Here is a 20,485-nt window from a genome sequence, read left to right on the forward strand (position 1 = left end):
TGACCAATTATTTCAAGTACTTCCTCTCCAGTTTACAGGATTACTCCACTGGAAACTGAGAATGTAACATCATGAGACGAGTCAGATAAATTGCCTGATACTCGCTCTGGACACATTTTCTTCTGTCCCCCTCCCCCAATTTCTAGGGCCATTTATTTAGCAGAGCTCATCTTAGAGACAGTAGAAGGATACACTAATCATGTGGGCGCCTAGATTTGCTAGATAATAACATTAAACTGAACAGTTTTGGCACTTTATAAGTTTTTGGGTATTAAGTTTCATTACACTTACATAAAGTTATGTTGGTAGATTACTCACCTTGAGTGTAAAATTTTCCTTTACCATATGGTATGTATCTATCTCATACTCCACTTTGCCATCAGAGTCAGTAATCAAAGTCTGAATAGTTCTCCCATCAAGCGCTAACTCAATCTCTTGGTTAGGTATAGGTTGGCTGCTCTTATCTTTTAATGTTACCTGGAATAAAATATATATATATATATATATATATATATATATATATATATATATATATATATACACACATATACAAACACATATATATACACACACAAGATATCCATTTTAGACCAATATAGTACATTGCCATCAGGTCAAATATCTCATGCAGAATTAGATATTAGATATACATTTGCATGAATCTCTTTCCTATAACTGTTCAAGGAAGGAAGAACTATTTCTATCCTTTCCACCAACGACTGTTTCCGCAGCAGCCACAAGTGGTTTGGGCAGCACAGTGGCCAAGTGGTTAGCACTTCTACCTTACAGCACTGGGGTCATGAGTTCAATCCCTGACCATGACCTTATCTGTGTGGAGTTTGTATGCTCTCCCCGTGTTTGCGTGGGTTTCTCCCGGGTGCTCCGGTTTCCTCCCACACTCCAAATAAACACTGGTAGGTTAATTGGCTGCTACCAAAATTGACCCTAGTCTCTCCCTCTGTCTTTGTGTGAGTGTGCATCTACATTAGGGAATTTAGACTGTAACATCAATAAGGGCAGGGATGGATGTGAATGAATTCTCTGTACAGCGCTGTGGAATTAGTGGCGCTATATAAAAAATTGACGACGACTGCTGGGGGTTCCAAACTGGACTGCTATTGACTATCAGAGTTGATCACAGGGCAAGTGATCAGACCATAACTAGGTAGGCTGATCACTGCTATAAGGACTTTGCAGGCAGCAGTAATGAATCACAAGTAAACCAGGAGTTGCATATTATCGTTAACAGCAGACATGGCTGTACATGTTATAATTGGCAGATCTTGCCCATTTTTGCATACATACTTGGCACAAGTCATTTCTCTGCAGATGGTTTGACCTTGAATACTTGGCAGCCCATATGGATCAGCATATTATATTATAGTCACAAGTGCTTGTGGGAGCCTATCCTGCTAGCTGTTTAATTGCAGCTGAACTTGGAGGCAGCTGCTCAGGTACATGCAGTCAGTTTAGTGAATGCAGAGCAAAGCAGACAAGTGACAGAGGGGAGCTTGTGCATATGATCTTCAGTAGCTTCACTACTATGAAAACCGTTCAAAAAGAAAAGGGGTGGGGGTGGCGCATGCTTGCAATTTGGTCTGAAATGTAGCGGGACATAGATGATATTACCATTTGCTGTGAGAGGCCCCACTGATTTTTTTATATTATTTAGTTCCACAAATGACACTCACCACAAAAGGGTAATTCAAACCACGCTTATAATACTGGTTGACTGATTCATAGTCGAGCTGAAGTGAGGCTGGTTGACTGGTGATATATACATAACGCTTTTTAGTGACTTGAATGCCTATGGAAAAAATGGCAGGGTGACAATGGTTTGCAGACTTAGGCTTAAAAGAGAGCAAGTGTTCAAGTAAAATGACTAGAAAGGAACACTCAGTGATGGATGTAGTTATTACCTGTCCCGGCTTCAGTCACAATGATATCAACATTAATGGACGTTCCTCTTCCCCCTGTCCTCATGGTGGGTGTAAGCATGTTAATGACACCACTGTAAGTACCTTCCGAACCAAGCTACAGAGGAGAAATAGGATGAGCCTCAATAAAGGTTGTATAGTAATGTTTTTTTAATTAAATCTCTAACCACTTACAATTTTGTAGTTTTACACATGTGTAATATTTTTTAGAATAGAGAACTTAGATTAACTGTATGTTCATTTAAAAGGGGCTTTATCATATCAAAATGACTAATAATTACATGCTTTCAATACATTAAATGTAGATTTATTCCTAGGGACTGCTGTTATACTGGTCTAGAATAAAATTGATACGTTGGTTAATTGCGCTAATACTGATCATTTGGGGGATCAGTCCAGTGCATTTGTGGTTTGATAATGTATATTATGTTCACCCTACAGTGCAGATTTCACTGGTAAGGCCTTCTAGATTCTTTATTCAAAAATGTATGGGACATTAAGATTCCTAATGGAGAACAGATCTATTCTCTCAATGGGACTTTAATTCTTAAGGTTTCCATTGGGAACATAAATTGGGCAGTGAAGTTTACTCCAGCAAGCCTATTACTGTTCACAATGCAAATTTAAACATAAAATGTTGATGGGGGAATATTAGCGTTGCATTTTAAACAATATTTAGCAGTTCTCATTGACTTAGGGATCATATATTCATATGATCTGGTGTTGGTTACATGCCAAGGATGCTTTTTAGTTCCAGTTTTGCCTTAGGGGAGGGGGGAGTGCAAGCAGCAAGGCACAGTTATTGCGTAAAGGCATTTGATTACACAATTTCATGACATGTTGGGGCTTGAAGCGCTAAGACAAGCACAGATACACAAATAGGTACAATGATTTGCAATCTGACTGGTTTTTGCAAACGACAGTGGGTTTAGGTGGTGTGGGAACATTAGTACTATCCTGTGTACTGACAATGCATAACAAGAGCACTGGGTAAATGAGGATATTTGGGAAAGAATAAACTGGGAGAGGAAGTCAGAGTGAAAGCAATAAAGGATTGACACTATAGAAAAAAAAAAAAAAAAAAAAAAGATACACGCCTAACAATTCATGTTAAGTATTGAAAAATGCTTCACTTCCGTCTATACTTTACCCAATTTCCACTTGAACATCTCATAGGGTCTCTGCACTCACCTCTCCAGTCATATTAGCACAGAAACCACCTTTGTTTGGGAAGCCGTTTTGTCGTCTGCCATAAAATTCTGGCTGCTTGCAATACCTAACGGTGATAGAGCCGGCCACTGGCTCACCAAATGTGTATCTGGGGGGAGAGGCAAAATACAGGTAATTGATGATATTGGTTAAAGAAAAGGAAATGTGCAGAGAAGCTGTTGTGGGGGAGTTGGCAAAAAAACAAGTTACATTTTAATGATTTCTTGTAGAGAAAAATTAGGATACCATTTTTCCTATGTTGCATAAAATGTAATTGAACAATGAAATTTCATTAGAGAAAAGAAAAAAAAAATGCTGTAATTGCCATCACACAATGCCACTTGAGTTGTTTTGGAAAAACGAAGCAACTACATACATGGCAGATACATTGAAAGTCAGAGTCTTGGATCTCACGGACACAGTGTTTGGAGCTTCCACGTTAACTTCAAATCTGGGCAGCACTGAAACAGTAAAGGTTTTCATTATTAATGACTTTTGATAAAGACACAGAAAGGCAAGGAGACAAGACCTTGTGGACAATCCTTTAAAAAAAAAATAGGGCCCTTAAGAATTCTTATACCACCAGCTAAAGATATTTCAAGCTTTAATTACCCTCCCCTTCCTCAATTCCAATTAAATTTACAAAAGTAAATAGTAGGATATCCTACCAAGTTATTAAGTTACCTACAAAAGTATTTTGTGGGTTTCTTAACCCCCTTATATCCAATATGCCTCATCCTCAAGATTGAACAGATTTATTCATTTGGTTTAATAACATGCACGTATATATTGTTCATAGTTTGTTTTTCTAAAAATACTAATAAAATTGCCAATGTTTAGTAACACTGATCTTTATGGGGCTCCTTATGGTTTGTATTTTTATGGTTAATTTTAAATGGATTTTAATTTCAAAGTTAAGTAGCTATACATTGTAAAATTCATTAACAAAATTAAAATCTTGCAATGTAGGAATTAGATACACAAGGTGACTATTCTACGACTGAATTGCAGAGAAGCCTGAATAGAAGATAACCTTAGCGCTTCCTGTTCTTTTTGCAGATGGGTCTGTCCTACAAGCATGAGAGCTTAGCAGACAACTTATTACAGGGTGAAAAACCCAATACATGAAAAAGTGTTTTTTCCATGTTTAGCAACAAGAACTTCAGCTACTGTGGTTCCCCATAAATAGAGAGGGTCCCAATTAGCCTGCTTGTTAATGCTACAAGCATAATAAGAGTGCTTTAATGGAGCAGTTGCCAACAGCTGTGTTGGCAGCAATACGCTACTGCCGCAATCATGAGTCTGGTGCTGTAGCGTCGTCTTTCATAGGAAGATCACTGGGAATATGCAATTAACCAATGTGAGCAATTCTCTTGATGTCATCGATGTGCTAAAAAGTTTTATTTTATTTATTTTTTTAACCAAAAACATTCCCTAGCCATTAGGTTCAATTTTAGGCCACATAAAACAGATTAAATACCATATTCTTCCACTGTAAACCACTGAGATATAGGATAACTGGATTCTCTTTCCGCGGTAATCACGTAGGAACCAGGATTTGCGTCACTAATCAGCTGGAATTCCATGGAAACAACCCCACGCACGGTTTCTTTGTTTAACCACTGGGCCATCTTGGCCCCTGAAGGATCCTGGAGGGGAGATTAATAGGTGTATGGTAGTTGCATCAAGTCAAGTTAATCAAGCTTTGTTTACAAGACATCCATCTCAGTGGGCCACCTGAATCCATGTAAACATTACCCTAAAGGAGTAATTTGTCTAAAACCAATGACTATTGAATGGGATCAAAATGTGTTACTTTAGGAATCTTCCTCTCCCTAACTGAGTCTTAAATCCAACTACAGTGGGATTTATACCATCAGTCCAGAGATGTTTCAAATGATTTTACACTGGTTGATTTTACAGACTACAGGTACACAGATATAGCGGTAAGAGTATGTCACCAATTAAACCTGGCCCTCAGGATCTGTTATACAGCATACAGTAGTAATTTAATCTTGAATGTCATTGCAGGAAAGTGATTGCTCTATACAAGCATTACATGGAAGGACAATCCCAATTTGCTTACCTGCAGGTAGACCGATTTGAACTGAAAGAAAAGAATCAAAGATTAGACTCAAAGAATACTGCCACCGAGGTCACTGCACTGAAATCACAACTATCCAGCAAAATGATGTTCTCAATATTACTTCTGCAGCGCCATTGTACAAAATACAGCTCAGCCAACATGTGGTCATGTATTTAGTGAGCTCCCAGCATATGTTGTACCAGCATCTACCTCCCTAAGGGATCTATAGATGAACGATCAAAATGATGTTTGAAAATTAATATTGTGGTCATTTGCACATAATATAAATGCAACAATCTACATACAAAAGTTGTGCGAGGACTACATTGTGTAAAGCAGGAAGGACCAGTGTGAGATACCCACTGAACCTGCAGGCTTATGTTATTCCACAAAAGAGGTAGACAGTCACTCACCTTCTGATTAAATGCTTTTAGCTGGGCGGTTAGACAGACAATGCGGGACTGTACTGCAAAGGAAAAAAAATAAAGTTTGTTTTGTTCTGAAGGCTTCAGGTGAAGCTTAAAGTAGTATCACTGAGTAACATACAGTAGATATAATAAACATCTCTAGTCAAACAGGTCAATACATTAATCAGAAATTAAAGTGTAATTGTGGAGGCAGCCATGTTTTAGGCTAGACCAGTATGCACCTACTAGTTTGCTAGGAACACCACTGGCTGAAATAGTCGAGATACTGGTTTCTAGCAACTTTATAATAGTCGTGAGAATATAGTTTATATAGTGTATAGGTGGCAAGTCCACTTTAAAGTTATGCATTTGAGGGCAATGACCTGGACACATTAGAAGAGAAGATCTAAATATATGGGGTTGGTTGATGTCTGCCTCTTGCCAGACAATAGGATTTCAAGCCATGATCCCATCACCAAGATTACCATGTCTACAACAAGGGAATTGTGTATTGTGATGGTCCCAAAAACCTGGTCGATAATAGTTCAGTTTAATCTAAATTCAGGGCTTTTCAAAGTTTGAGCCCTATAGGAACGTGTTGAAGAGGTCCTTACTCAATCAAGCAACTTTCCTCTCCCACGAAGCATTGATCTATTCTAGTAAGATACCAAACACTGAAACACACATTTTATCCTCAGTAGCTTCACAGGAGCTGATTAAAGCGTGAAAAGCCCCATTTCTGGTAAAGTGGCTTTTTGTTTAGATGATCTCACTTTGTCTAATGTCACTGCAGTAAGATTTGTCGGCTAAAAGCTTTCACATGCCTATGTATGAGAAAGCCTATTCAACAGATAGCGGCGGTACATGTAGCTTTGTCAATATATGCTGATTAGAGCCATCTGGAGATGGTGATAACAGAAAACTACACGTTTGTGGACCCCATAAGATGAGTTTGGCAAGGGCCCCCATGCACTGCCAAGTTATGAAAATCTCATACACATGGGGCTTTGTCAGGGAAGGTGGGGCCCCCTCAGCTCAGGGCCCCGTCGCAGTAAACGCAGTTACGTCCTTGTCTCTAATTGTGCTGCAGTCAAATGCAAGAGTGAGTGGGCGGGGCTTAGAAGGGGCACTCAATGCATTTTCAATGTAAGCAAACAGTGGGCATGCTATTTTTGCAAAAGCTCTATGGGAATGTCTTAGACAAAATAAATTAAATTAGGTCATGAAGCAGAGTAAACATAGCCCTGTCCAAATGAGCCAACAAAGTGAACAGTAGATACATGAAGTAGAGGAATTGTAGCTGGTGGTAGGAAAAGTGTGTGACTGCTGTAAGCAGGGCCGGACTGGGACTAAAAATCAGCCCTGGCCTTTCAAGCATACAGGCCCATCTCTGTTGATGAGCATGAAAAAACTGTGTGCCGCCAAGGGCGTGGCCACATTATGTTGGGGGCATGGTCAACATGGGGCATTGATACATACATTATAATAAAACATTACATTTATCAGGCCCTCCCTATCATGCCACCCCCCCACCCCAGAAACACATTACAACACCCCCAGTCCACTGTACTTATCTATGCTTCTGATGCTGTTGACATCTATCAGAGTGGGAACGTCCTGTAGAGTGAGCAGGGAAACTCTTAGTCTCACAAGATTAATAAATCTCATGAGACTTAGAGCTCCTCGGCTTGCTCTGCAGGCTGTGTCCTATCCAGGGACTGGGAGTAGCTATCTGCTCCCTCCTGCTAACAAGAGCTGGATTTAGGCTCAGGGGGCCCTAGGCACTTAAGACAGGGGGATCCTATGATGTAATATGGTTATTAGACACATTTTCAACAAATACAGAGGCAATACTGTGAGCACTACTGTTAGGTGCACAAGCAGTACAATGTGAAGTAGGACATACCTCCCAACTGTCCTTGTAGTCAGACCAAATCCTGACTAAGAGGGACAATCACCCACCAAATTCAGGACAGTTGGCAGACTGTCCTGCTCTCTCTTACCTGTCTTGTCATTGTCACCACTTGTGGCTGCTGGTGTCTTTAGATAAGTTGCTGCTTGTCTGGATCCTGGAATGTTGGGGGCCCTATTTGGGAAAAAAAAAAAAATGGGTACATGAAAGTTAGAAAACTCCAAACAGCACCGGTGTTAACTCAATATAGCACCCATGTTATAAAATTAGGCCTCACTCCAGCCCCAACATTAAAATAATAGTATTCCCATTTAATAAATAAATCTATTTCCCTCCCTCCAAACAACCTCAGCAAGAAATTAAATAGCATTTATGTTTAATAAAAATAACCATTTCCCACAACCATCCCAGGCATTAAATAATTCATAATCACATTTAATAAATAGACCTCATTTTCTCCAAACAGTCCCACATTCACTTAATAGCACACATTATAGTCATATACTGTCCCCCACACACATTATAGTCATATACTGTCCCCCACACACATTAGGCATTTTTATTTTCCCCCTCCTACAGCCATTGCCCCCCCTGCCGACATTTTCAATCACCCCCTCTTCCCTCTGCAGACATTTTCAATCACCCCCTCTTCCCCCTGCAGACATTTTCAATCACCCCCTCTTCCCCCTGCAGACATTTTCAATCACCCCCCTCCTTCCCACTGCAGACATTTTCAATCACCCCCCCTCCTTCCCCCTGCAGACATTTTTACTCACCCCCCCACCTTCCCCCTTCAGACATTTTCACTCACCCCCCCCCACTTTCAGACATTTTCAATCACCCCCTCTTCCCCCTGCACACATATGCCGTTTCTCTGCCCCCCCTGCACACATATGCCGTTTCTCTGCCCCCCTGCACACATATGCCGTTTCTCTGCCCCCCCTCCCTACACACATATGCTATTTCTCTGCCCCCCCTCCCTACACACGTGCCGGTTTTCTGCCCCCCCTCCTCCCTGCACACATATGCTGGTTTTCTGCCCCCCCTCCTCCCTGCACACATATGCCGGTTTTCTGCCCCCCCCCTCCCTGCACATATATGCCGGTTTTCTGCCCCCCCCCCTCCCTGCACACTTTTACCGGTTTTCTGCCCCCCCTCCCTACACTTACCTCAGCACTGACAGCAGCCTCCACTGCAGCTAGTCCTACGCGGCTGGGAACTTGAAGCACGGGAGCCGGGCCGGCGCACAGAGCACGTCATGACGGCCCACACTGCCATCGGCCCTTCTGGCATTTGCAGGAAGTGCCAGATGGCCAGTCCGGCCCTGGCTGTAAGGCAGCAACATCAGCCACCATTATTAAAGCAGCTATTGGCAACTGGAATCAGTAGCTACCAGTGGTGTGGTACAGTTGTATACTCTTAAGGTACCTCCACCTTGCAGTGTCCATCCTGATTCCAGATTCTGTGCACTACATGATTGTAAAATTACAGTTTTGACATAAACCCAAACATTTGAAAACAGCAGACAGTACAGAAGTTCTATAGCCAATAGTAACTTGATATTACTCTATTAACTTTCATTAGTCCACCTTGTACTAGGCTGGTGATGGACATCTGGTGATCCAAGGACCACATTCGGCCCTCTGAGCCTTCACCTGCAGCCTCCAGCTTTCTACTTTAAGTGTTACAGGCTACAACAAACATATCTGTCACTAAACATACCTGCAGATATGTTATTACAGATGGATATCTTAAGTGTATTGTTTAACTTAGAGTTTAAGCGTAAAGTGTTGCCCTGCTGAAGACAACAGGGCCACCCCTGAAGTGTATCAAGCCGTCTTGGTTTATTAGTCTATAAAAAAACAGATCTAATCTGTTGCTGTGGGTTACAGAACATTTAGGTTATTTGCCCCCATGTTATTATTTATAATTTAATATGTTTGCTTAGGTATTGTTTTAATAGATGCTCTTAAATCCACCAGTTCTATTCTTACCTTTCTGGCCAGCTTTGTAAATGGGTTTGTCCATCTGAAACACACAGCTATTTGAACTGGGCTTAATCACCACTGCCTTACGATCACGCAGGTCTGTGCCCTTTCCAGTAGCAGAAAGTATGAGCGCCGCAGGCACGGAACTAGGGACCTCTGGAATCTGAGTAGGAGAGAAGCAAGATCAGCCAAGGATTCCAGCGTACTCTTCAGAACAATGTACAAGACGTAACCATAATGGGTTTTTTTGCATAAAAAAACCAAAAAAAAACCAGGTCATGTGTTACTATTTAAACATACTGAGTCCACTTTAGTAATCCAGAGAAAACAATGTAAGGTTGTGCTGTTAACAGAGCTAATGTGCATGACTGAGTAATACCTGTATAATAAAGAGGCAGTTACAGTATACAGTCACTGAGAAATACTGGATCTCTAAGAACTTCTTGTTATTCCATACTCAACACCCCTTTCTCACCCCACAAAATTGAGAAATGTGTTTGCGGTTGTCACTAGCATATAGTAACATGTTAATCAGCCCAGATCAGTAATTTGGAAGGATATTGTGGATTGTTCGTTCATCCAGTCAGGTTCTTACCAGATAATCATGGAACTCGAAGTACTTAGGTGGTGCGATATTCTGTTCTACGATCATGGTATTCTTCCCATTGTGTTCTAGCACCAAAATGAGATCCAGCGGCTCAGTGATGTTTCTAATGTCTACAAGCACTCTCCCAGTATCTCCACCGGGCAGCATTGCAGGTGTCACCAATACATATTCTCTGAAAAAATAAAATACATTTGCAAGTGTAAACTGTGGCATCAACTGAACCTGTATATGCAATAGTCTTCCATCAGTATGACAGCTGCCTGACATCACTAGTATTCTGTGCTTTTGGAGGACCCGTTCCTTCTCAGTATCCGGCTTCCTGCTGACCTCCTTCCCCTTCTCACATCACGACACTGCTCCAGTCACCTGGAGCCTTGCCCTCACTAAACACAATCATATGAGTGAACTTGTCACTGCCAAAAACATGTCCTGAAATACTAAGTGCTGCTGTGAACACATTAATGATCTGATTTGATAAAAACTGGGAACATCACAGAGAAGATCAAGTACAATAAGGTGCATCTCTGGATCTATGGGAGAATTACAAGACCCAAGCAGCAGTACACTACAGTTTATGTACGGAATCGCAGCCACAGAAACCAGACTTCTGCTCTTACTGAATGTGCAACACCACCCTTTATTTTTATAATGAAGGTGGCAGGTGGGGGGGGGGGACAAAATTAAAATAGATTACATTGCCCTATTAAAATATTCATTGTTATCACCAACACGTCCGGGAACATATGAAGCATGTCAGTGACTGAGACACAGTATTTAGTGCCTTTGGTATTGGTAGGGTTTAAATGGAACGGATTACGTGGCTTAAGCAAAGATGGATCATCAGTGGGGTAACAGGGCATGCAGTCCTGCTAGCCTTGAATCCATAAATAGTTCACCGTGTATACCCTTCATCACATTCACCATACCTTACATAAAATAACCAACTTATATAAAATAAAGACACAGAGACCTGGGTAAAGTGGCAAACGAAACTATTTTATTATAACCTAATTAACTTAGTGGCGGAGAAAGCGCACTGCGGATCAGCTCCAGCTGATACCCGTAACCAAGCGTGGACATGGCGTACCGCCTTAAGTCCACCCACTCCTCTCCCAACTGCTTGGCCGGCCCTAACCTGGCGTCAGAGTAAACTGCACTCCCTCACTACTCACTCTCCCTCCTTCACTGAGCCGGGCGAGGCCCCTCCCCACTGAAGGGACAAGAGTTACCGTTGCATCGAAAGGGGACAGATACCTGCAGCCAATCTCGATAGAGCCATATATATCAGCCACTGATCGCAGTGCCTTCCTCCCACGCTGCTGCCTTAGGGGCAAAGCAGCCCGCCACCATCCAAACCGACCACCTTCCTCAGCTCCAACCAAATGCTCTCCATAAACATCTGCAACCCCTCGTCCGAGAGGTGCACACCGTCTCTTCTATAGAGACTCACCCTGTTTGCTGTTATAGCTGGGTGATCCACCACAAATCCCCGAGGGATCTAGTTACTCTCCGAATTGCACTATTAAGCTTCCGCGCCATTATAACGGGATTGCAGATCTCCAAGACAGCCTTGGGATCATGGTGGACCAGCCGATTACGGTTGCTGGCCATGTAGCCTTAATGTAATGCAAGTCCTCTCTCATCTGAATAATCAGGTCCAGGGATTTACCTTAACCTAAATCATTCCCTCCCAAATGGATAACTAAGATATCGGGGGTTCCCCACCGCTCTATCAGGTGTCCTAACCAAGGCAAGAGATTACCCCAAACCAAACCCCGTTTACCTAACCAATAGATCCGGTTATTCCCCATACTGTTGAACTTTGTCTGAACCCCTGTCTGTTTAGCTGCCCAAAATATGTATGAGTGCCCGACGATCCAATTATTTCTTGCAGCAACCACACCACCTGCAAAAGAGACAACGTGTTAAGGACTGCGACATTTGCATGACCATCACACACAGCACCATGGTGCACATCGAGGATGACATAGGTAGCCCATCAGACGAGCATGGAGCATAGCTGGAGAAAGGAAACGGGAAAAGGTGAGGAACAGATTCAGAAACGGGTAAGTTACTCACACGAAGGTAAAACCCGATCAAACCCCAGGGGCACACCACTTCTGGGGGGAAAAAACGGGAGAAATCCCTTCACGCCCTCGCTCAACGCGACGAGCAGATAAGCCTTGAGTAACCGGGAAGGGGGTAGAAGGAACCAACAAAAGGTACTGGAGGGTAAGAGGTAGAGATAAACATGACAGCGACAAACAATACTCAAAAAACAGCCAGAAATGAGAATTGAAAACCAGGACAACCGTAATAAATTCGCAACACAACTGTTCAAACTTTATACATTAGGCCTAATGTAACCTTTATAGGCCGCGGATTTCCATCTACCAAGTGACTTTATAGCCTCCACCGATGACCCTGCAAAGGCAGCGGAGGTGGCCGCTCCAATTCTAAAAGAGAGAATGTTGTAAACAGATGGGTCTAGACCCAAAAACTTAACCGCATGTTTCAACACTGTGTTGAATTGATATCTTTTCAGCTGCACCCCACTTCTGTGTACAAGAAAAATTGGGTTAACGGGCCTGATTTGCATGAACTGGGTGGTTTTTTTCTTTATCTTTCTGGGCCTACATCTGCAACCAGCAACCTTTTCCTCCCTGATCTGTTTTAGATCTGGCTATTTTACAGCTTAGATGACAGTGTCTTTAGTAAGCAACCCCGCGGGGATATGTGTCTTAGACTGCCCAACCAATTCCGAGATCCTGAAAGCCCGAAAGAACGCCAGGCTAAATACAGTTCAAAACAGAAGGATTTCATAATCGTCCCTCGCTACGTCCGCCATCGCCCGCATAAGTTGAGGTAACGTTTGCAAAGTGATCGGGTGTCCGCTGTGACGGCCTCTCTTTCGCCCAACCTTTTAGCGCTTTAGATATCAAAAAACCCTTTGTGACATCCACCACGCCATTCAACCGTGCCATAAACGAAATACCCGCCAAGGTAGATGACATACTCGCTTTGGAGGCGCCCTCGTTATACCTCTGCCACATAAATTCCATAACCACGTCCCTCTGGCCTGCCTCTGCCGAGTCCCTGGTACTGCTGAACTTGACCCACTGCTGTCAAGTCGCTCGATACACCCGCCAGACCCGTTATGCCAGCATGATGATCTGCCAAACACAAGAAAGACATGGAATGCCTATGCTATTGGCCTGAGGGGCTAGCTCTCTGAATCTCCTCCACTGAAATCGCGACAACGCATCCACTATGTAATTTTTAATCTCCGGGACATGATGAGCCTTGAATGTTATTTAGTGCTCTAAGCAGCGAAGGAACAGGTGACGCAGCAGTGCTACAGCCTGCGGGGAAGACCCGCTCTGTTTATTTATGGACTGGACTACCCCCAAGTTATCACATCAAAAAACAATGTGACTGCCTCTTAGGGAAACAGCCCACAGCTCAATGGCAACAATAATTGTAAATAGCTCTAACACGACCATATTCTTTACCAAACCACTTCTGCGCCATGACTCTGGCCAAGCCTCCGCACACCACTGCCCGCCCAGATAGGCTCCAAAACACTGTGCACCCGAGGCATCAGTGTAAAGATCCAGCATAGCATTGTTTAATGGAGGGGTGGGCCATATCCTCTTCCCGTTGAATCCTTTCAAAAACCTCTGCCATATTAGAAGATCATCTTTTATCTCTAGTGACAGGCGTACCGCAGCATGGGGCCTACTCCTTCCTGCTATGGCTCTTTGAAGCTTCAGACAGAAAACCCTGCCCATGGGAATCACCCTGCATGCAAAGTTGAACAGTCCCAGGAGGGACTGAACTTTCTTTAGCGAAAGAGAAGGGGAAACCAGCGTGGCCGCAATCGCCTCTGCTAACTTTTTAAAATTATCTTCCGGGAGCCTACAACAACCTGCCTCCGAGTCGATTTCAATAACCAGGAACGATAAGCGCTGGATGGGGCCTTCTGTTTTGTTGTGCGCAATGGGCACCTCCAGAACTGTAAATAGGGCCTGTGCTGATTGTAACACTTCCACGCATGAGCGGGACTTATCTGGACCTATAATCAAAAAATCATCTGAGTAGTGAGCTATCCCCCTGTGCCCTGTTCCGGCCTGAATGCACCAGTGAAGGAAGCTGCTAAACTTCTCAAACAAGTCACATGATATCGAGCAGCCCATGGGTAGGCAACGGTCCACGTAAAAACCGCCGCAGTGTCTAAAACCCATAAACTGGAACGATTCAGGATGGAGTGGCAACAGGCGATAAGCTGACTGTCCATTTTGGCCATAAGGGCCCCCTCCCCACACTCCTGCACCAGGGAAAGAGCGTCTTCAAAGGACTGGTATTGTACGGTACTAACCGCTGGGTCTATGGCATTGTTTACCGATTCTCCTAATGGGTAGGAAAGGTGCTGAATAAGTCTAAACTTACCCTCTGCCTTCTTGGGCACTACAGCTACAGGGGACACTACCAAATTGGGGATAAGTAGGTTTGCAAAAGGCCCCAACATCCGCCCTAGCCAGACTTCTTTGGCTATTTTCTCGTCCAATATCTCTGTGAATGTAAAGGCCGATTTCAGATTACGGGGCCATGGTAAATCTAATTTCCTCAAAGCAGGGATTTTGAAACCAAAATGAAAACCTTCTCGAATCATGCAGCTTCAGTGTCACTATAAAGTTTAAGCCACTTGTCCAACTCCTCTAATTTAATTGGGGATTTGGCCTTGACCAGGAGCTGCTGGAGCAATTCCTCGTCCTCTCTCCCCCCCCCCAGGTCTGCCACATTCGGGGTGGAAACCGTCACAGTTGAAACAAGAGTGCCGGTATCTGCACGTCGCCCCTCTCTGACACGTCCCTGAGTTAAATGCAAAGCATTTTCCTTTGCCGGGGAGGGCGCAGCTGCCCCTCCCCGGACCCAGGAAACCGCCTCACTTGGGTCACTTGCTGCCTCTGACTACTGGGCCTCATGAGGTCCATCCATGTATCAATATCCTTAAACCCAAGGGGTAACTTCTCCCGACTTCGTTGTACGCCCTCCAAATCACTGGCCCGTCCTTCAAATAAACATCCGTAATCAAGTGTAAGTACTTCCAGACCTACACCTGTTCCTCAGGCCTAAAGTCAGTGTAGAGTGTCGCAAATACACAAAACCCCTTTACCCATCTAGGGAATGATTTATAATTCTCTTCCCCCACTCCGTTCCTATCGGACCACTGCTTCCAAACCCTTCTTGCCCTCGTCCGTCAGGGTGAACATGTCCATGTAAATTCCCCTTTTGATTTTATTCCTGACGCTTGGCCATATAGCAACGCCTCATTCTCCACTGTCCCCAGCTCGCACGACTATAATCGGGCCCTAACACCTGCAGAAGCCTAGTGGTTCGCTTTCCTACTAGCTGCATATGTAAAAGCTTAATCAGCTTGCGGGGCCTGTGACCGGACCCCAAGGATTCCTCGCTAGTTGTGGACACTGGGGGGCTAACATCACGAGATTTGTGTGTAACAGAAGGCATGTTCTCACCTCTCGCCTTTGTGGCCTCCGCCTCTGCCCCGGCGCCTGCCGTCAGACTGACCACTGGCTGTTCCTCTGTCCTTGCTGTCGTCTCCCCCAGCGAACGATCTGCCATGCTTGCCGAGGACGCACCAGCTGCTGCTCCCAGCTCCTCCAAAATGTTCTCCTGCCCCTTGAGGCACCGGATGCTGGCTCTGTAAAACTGAAGAGACATAATAGTGAGCTTCTGACACACCATAAGTGACATTCCCCAACACCCCTGTGTCCGGCGGGGTTACGCTAGTTGGCACAAATGTCGAGGAGGCAACAGGCCTACTTCAAGCGGCATTGCGGTACTCGGGCTCACAACTCTCTGCCCCGAAGCCCCACCCCCCTCCTGCTACTGGAGTGGTACCCCTTTGCGTGCTTTGCCCACTACGCCATTGACTGCGCAACTCGCTGAAATCTGCCGGTGGGTACCGCTGTGCTTCTACGTCTATGCCCCCACGATAATAGTCAAACACTCTTTCGCTCACGCGCTTAGCGCGAGAGCCGTACCCAACATTTGCATCCCCCATGTCTCCTGTCTATAATACGGGGGGGGGGGATAACTGGTGACGCTGCACCTGGCTTAAATTCTGCCCTGTCTGGCCTCCAGAGAGAAATGCCTCCTCTGCCCTGAGCCCGGGATGGTCCCGTACAGCCAAATTCCTCTGTGCCCTGGCAAGGTCCTGGCTCCACCCCTCCCTGGCATTTGCCCTGTTTTGAGCAAAAAAGTCTCTTCTCTCTAACCCTGTGTCCTCCCCGCCCACCGTAGACGGGTAAAGTGACCTGCGGGTGGACAAGAGATGGGCATGGAACTGCGCGCCCCATGCTGACCCTCTGGTACTGTTAGTCAGAAAAGGGCTGGGTGGAAAATATAACTGATGTGGAGCCTGACAAAAAACTTCCCTATCCCTTTGCCTCGCAGCCAGCACAGGGGAGGGGGAGATAGTGGCAATACCATCTCTATGCTGCTAAACATTCTCTCACCTACACCCCTTGGTGGCCTTGCCCCCTCACTGGTGACTGTGCGCTCTGCTTGCTGTTGAGAGGGGGGGGTGATTGTCCCCTGCGCCCCTTCTGCAGATTCCCCCCTACTGAGGGCTGCCTGGTGCCTCGCAGTTAGTCTGCGCCCTCTCCCTGCCGCAGACCCGGCTCCAGCGCCGGAGGTGGACTCCTGCGCTGTGACCAGCCATCTGCACATGCGCCCGTGCCCGACGGACCGCTTCCTGCCCCGGGTCCCTGAACAGGAAGGGGCCAGTGAGGCTCCTACGTCAGCGTCTCACCAGCAGGGGGGCACTGACCATGCCCCGCCGGAGCCCCCACTCTCCCCCACAACCGCACCCCCATCCCCAAGATGGCAACGTGAAGCACCTGGGGAGGGGGAGCGAAGGCGGGCAGGCCTGGCAACTACCCTCCTGGGACACAGCAACACAGAAACAGGGGAAAAGAAAGGGAAGAAAAAGGGGAGACAGCTAAGGAAAGGAAAATTTTAAAAACACAAATCACAAAAATAGAAATAAATGGAGATGGACAAGAAAGAAGGGGGAAAACAATCAGTAATAAAGCAGAAGTTAGAAATAGAAAGCAAAAATACAATTTAAGGAAATAAAACTAATATCCTTATCTGTCTCCACGTGCTCTCCCACAGGATTTTGCTAGCAGAGTGACTCAAACCAGGAAATGCAGCATACTATATGGAGTAATATGAAATGCTGGAGTCTCCTGACAATAAAATACACTAAATTGCCCATGTGTTACCCCACACAGTCCATTCCTATCATTACATTGCTCTGCAGTGCTGTTCACATGCAAGAGTAGGACAATTTTGTGGTACTTTTACATGTACGTCAAGACAGCAAGATTGCAGTTTACTTTACCTCAGATATTTGATGAATTTGGAGCCTGCATATAAATTTCCCCTTAGCTGAAAATGGCCATCACATCCTGGCATTCAGACTGTTAGCACAGTCAAGCAATATTTTTCATAAAAAGGCTTATGGGTTTGTTAGCGTGTCGAAGACAAGCCTGTTAAATTTTCAATTTACTATAAAAATAAATAGACAGGATGTTGGATAAAATACAGTGACATAAAAGCAATAGTTACAAAATAAAGCATAAAGGGCTCACCGTGTATGTTTCGTAAACCTTACATCAACCTTATAATTCTAAAAACCCTTTGCATGCAAATAAAGACACGGAGACTTGAATAAGTTATAAAAAATTGCCAGAACTTTTATTATGATTTTAATTTAAACTAGACCTATGGTGGCGGAGAAAGGGCACTGCGAAACAACTCTCAAGCTGACAAACACTATCACGAGTGGACTGGCGCAAACCGCCGTACGTCCACCACCACAGGGAACAAATCCCAACATAACTTTTGCGCTGAGTTGGCGTCAGAGTGACTGCCCCTTTGAAAACTCACTCTGCCCTCCCTCACCGAGTCGAACAGGGACCCTCCTCACCGAAGGGCCAAAAAGGGAGTTACTGGTGCCTCAACGGGGGGCAGTGACCTACGACAACTACCAATGCGCCCACAAATCAGCCGCTGAACGCAGTGCCTTCCTACCGCAACATCACCGAACATACCCTACCAAAGGAGTGGGTGGGTGGGATCTCGTGCTGTGGAATGAACCAGACAGGAAGTGCAGCCTCCTATAACAATCAAGGTCCCTCCCACTGGATTACCATTGGTCGGGCCAACCCATGTTAACACCTTCAGGTCAGTGTTCAGCTTACTACAAACCCTGTCGCCCTTTAAGTGCATTCGTCCTATTCAGCCTCATTTGTCAATACATACACAGAAATATGAACACTTACATAGTTCATGTTGTCTGTATGCCAGGGCTGACTTTTTCCAATATAGTCAGGGGGGTTTATGAAGATGTTCTCCTGGAGGTTCAGAAGAGGGGCACTGTATATGCCAATATGGGGAGAAGACATTGATCTTTCCTCTGACAATTCATACACAATTGATTCCCTGTTCAATTCAAACTCCACATAATTGCATATCAAGTTTAGAATTATGACATTATCTGCAAGATATGCAGTTACTCTGGTACACAGTAAATTGGCACAATGATTTCGCAAATATATGTCTGTTTTGAAGTTTATATTTTCTAAGGAACAAAATGCATCTGTCATCCTTTGGAGTTAACAGAAGTCTTACTACCAAGGATAGGGATTTCTGAGTCACACCCTTTGGTAAGTTGACAAGCCCGACACCTTTCCATGCCCTCATCCTCTGATTTTTACAAAGAAACTTTCTTCTAGACGGTGGTCAGCTGGGACAGATTTGAGAGGCAGGTTCTTGCTCAGCTGCAAAAACTCTTTCTGCTACAGGACATCTGCCCAGCAGGGTGTCTGTTGTCAGTGAAGAGGTTAGTTTTACTGATCACAACATGTAACAGAAATTACACACGATTTGCTCTTGACTATGGTATAAACAATGACGATATCGTATGTGAGGAATTGTAGTGAAGATGTTTAACTCATAACTGGTAACATCAATCACTACTACATTCAATACAGATTATATCTTGATAAATGAGTAAAGACATCCTTACAGGTAGTCTTAGAATAAGAGCTTGTTAGGTATATATAGAGAGAATTTCAAGTGCCTACTTTGGGGAAGCCCAAATTCAGCAGGAACCCCAACAGCATAGAGGGAAGAGTGGGGGTAATATTCTTTATAAAGAGGTGAAATTAGCCAATGATCTCCCTTGCATGGTTGCCAACAGTTATGATTTCCAAGGAAACTATTGCCAAGCAAATAAATTGGAGCACGCCATGCACAGTATTGTCTACTGGACATTTTAGAATGCAGGAGCTTTGCATTGTAACAAATTACAGATGTTGGAAGTTAATGACTTGCAAAGCTTGCTGTTTGAAAGTTAGATTTTTGCATGTAGTTTGATGCCTGCATGTGCATGAGAAAAGGGCACAATCACTCTGCATAGGCACATCACTCTGGGGCATGCCACTTCCCCATGTCCAGCTCCCTTCCCTCTCCCCTAAAAATAGATGCCCTTTAATACCATATGTACCACCGACACGTGCAACCAACATTTAAGTGGCACACCTCCGAGCAAAAGTTCTGATTCGCTGAATGGCGGGACAGTCCTTTAAAATGCAGACTGTCCCACTTAAACCAGGAAAGTGGGATATATGTAATGACCAGCCAGTAAACGGTGTTTTCCCACTTTGCAAATACTTCCATTGGCTCCAATGGAGTGTTTTTTGTTCCCCCACACCTCATCATTCATAGCAAGACAGACCTGAAAAAAACAGAAAACTGGATGGAGATCTGGGAAGGGAGAGAACAGCAAAACATCGGGCTGGGACAGGTAAGAGCAATAGTAACAATTAATAAATTGTCTAAGTATTTGCATAATAAACAAAGATTATACATATATGTTTTGGTGTACACAGCTGGAATTGTGGTTTGTATGTACGATTCAGCAGCTAGAAAACAAAAAAAGGGTGGAGCCCAATCTCTATAGAGAACAAAATATTCAGCGCTTAAATCAAGGTTAAAGATGAACATGAGCAGGTGACTAAGTAAAACCACTATTTAATCAGAAATTAAAATTATGCTAAATAAAACCATGGGTAGCAAGCACATGTACACAAGTCCTATGTGGAATCAATCCAATGCACATCGAAGAGAAGTTAAGCAAAAATATACAGTTCTTAAGAGAAATCAGTCCACTACTGTTACAAAAAGACCAACCAATCCAAAATAGATGTATCCGATATGGAGGATAAAGTCAATATTCGGTAATCTG

At 44.2% G+C, this 20,485-nt stretch overlaps 2 protein-coding genes across 5 annotated transcripts in view; both read right to left on the minus strand.

Annotated features, from left to right (window-relative positions):
• Window positions 1-20,485, minus strand: part of LOC142160851 (ovostatin-like) — a 203,251-nt gene that overhangs the window by 35,743 nt on the left and 147,023 nt on the right. The gene's annotated exons all lie outside the window — the stretch shown is intronic.
• Window positions 1-20,485, minus strand: part of LOC142160849 (ovostatin-like) — a 62,627-nt gene that overhangs the window by 35,743 nt on the left and 6,399 nt on the right. For 3 of the 4 annotated variants that reach the window (XM_075215879.1, XM_075215880.1, XM_075215878.1), the window contains exons 2-11: window positions 10,135-10,318; window positions 9,546-9,702; window positions 5,646-5,698; window positions 5,233-5,253; window positions 4,627-4,795; window positions 3,523-3,607; window positions 3,129-3,255; window positions 1,920-2,034; window positions 1,692-1,807; window positions 319-477 (exon numbers count right to left, since the gene is read on the minus strand). In XM_075215879.1, the coding sequence (XP_075071980.1) occupies window positions 319-477; window positions 1,692-1,807; window positions 1,920-2,034; window positions 3,129-3,255; window positions 3,523-3,607; window positions 4,627-4,795; window positions 5,233-5,253; window positions 5,646-5,698; window positions 9,546-9,702; window positions 10,135-10,318 (1,186 nt within the window). Of the gene's footprint in view, window positions 1-318; window positions 478-1,691; window positions 1,808-1,919; window positions 2,035-3,128; window positions 3,256-3,522; window positions 3,608-4,626; window positions 4,796-5,232; window positions 5,254-5,645; window positions 5,699-9,545; window positions 9,703-10,134; window positions 10,319-11,929; window positions 12,038-20,485 lie in introns of those variants that run through there. The other variant, XM_075215881.1, reaches the window with a different exon arrangement.

The sequence above is a fragment of the Mixophyes fleayi genome, chromosome 6 (assembly GCF_038048845.1).
Source record: "Mixophyes fleayi isolate aMixFle1 chromosome 6, aMixFle1.hap1, whole genome shotgun sequence".
NCBI lineage: Eukaryota > Metazoa > Chordata > Amphibia > Anura > Limnodynastidae > Mixophyes > Mixophyes fleayi.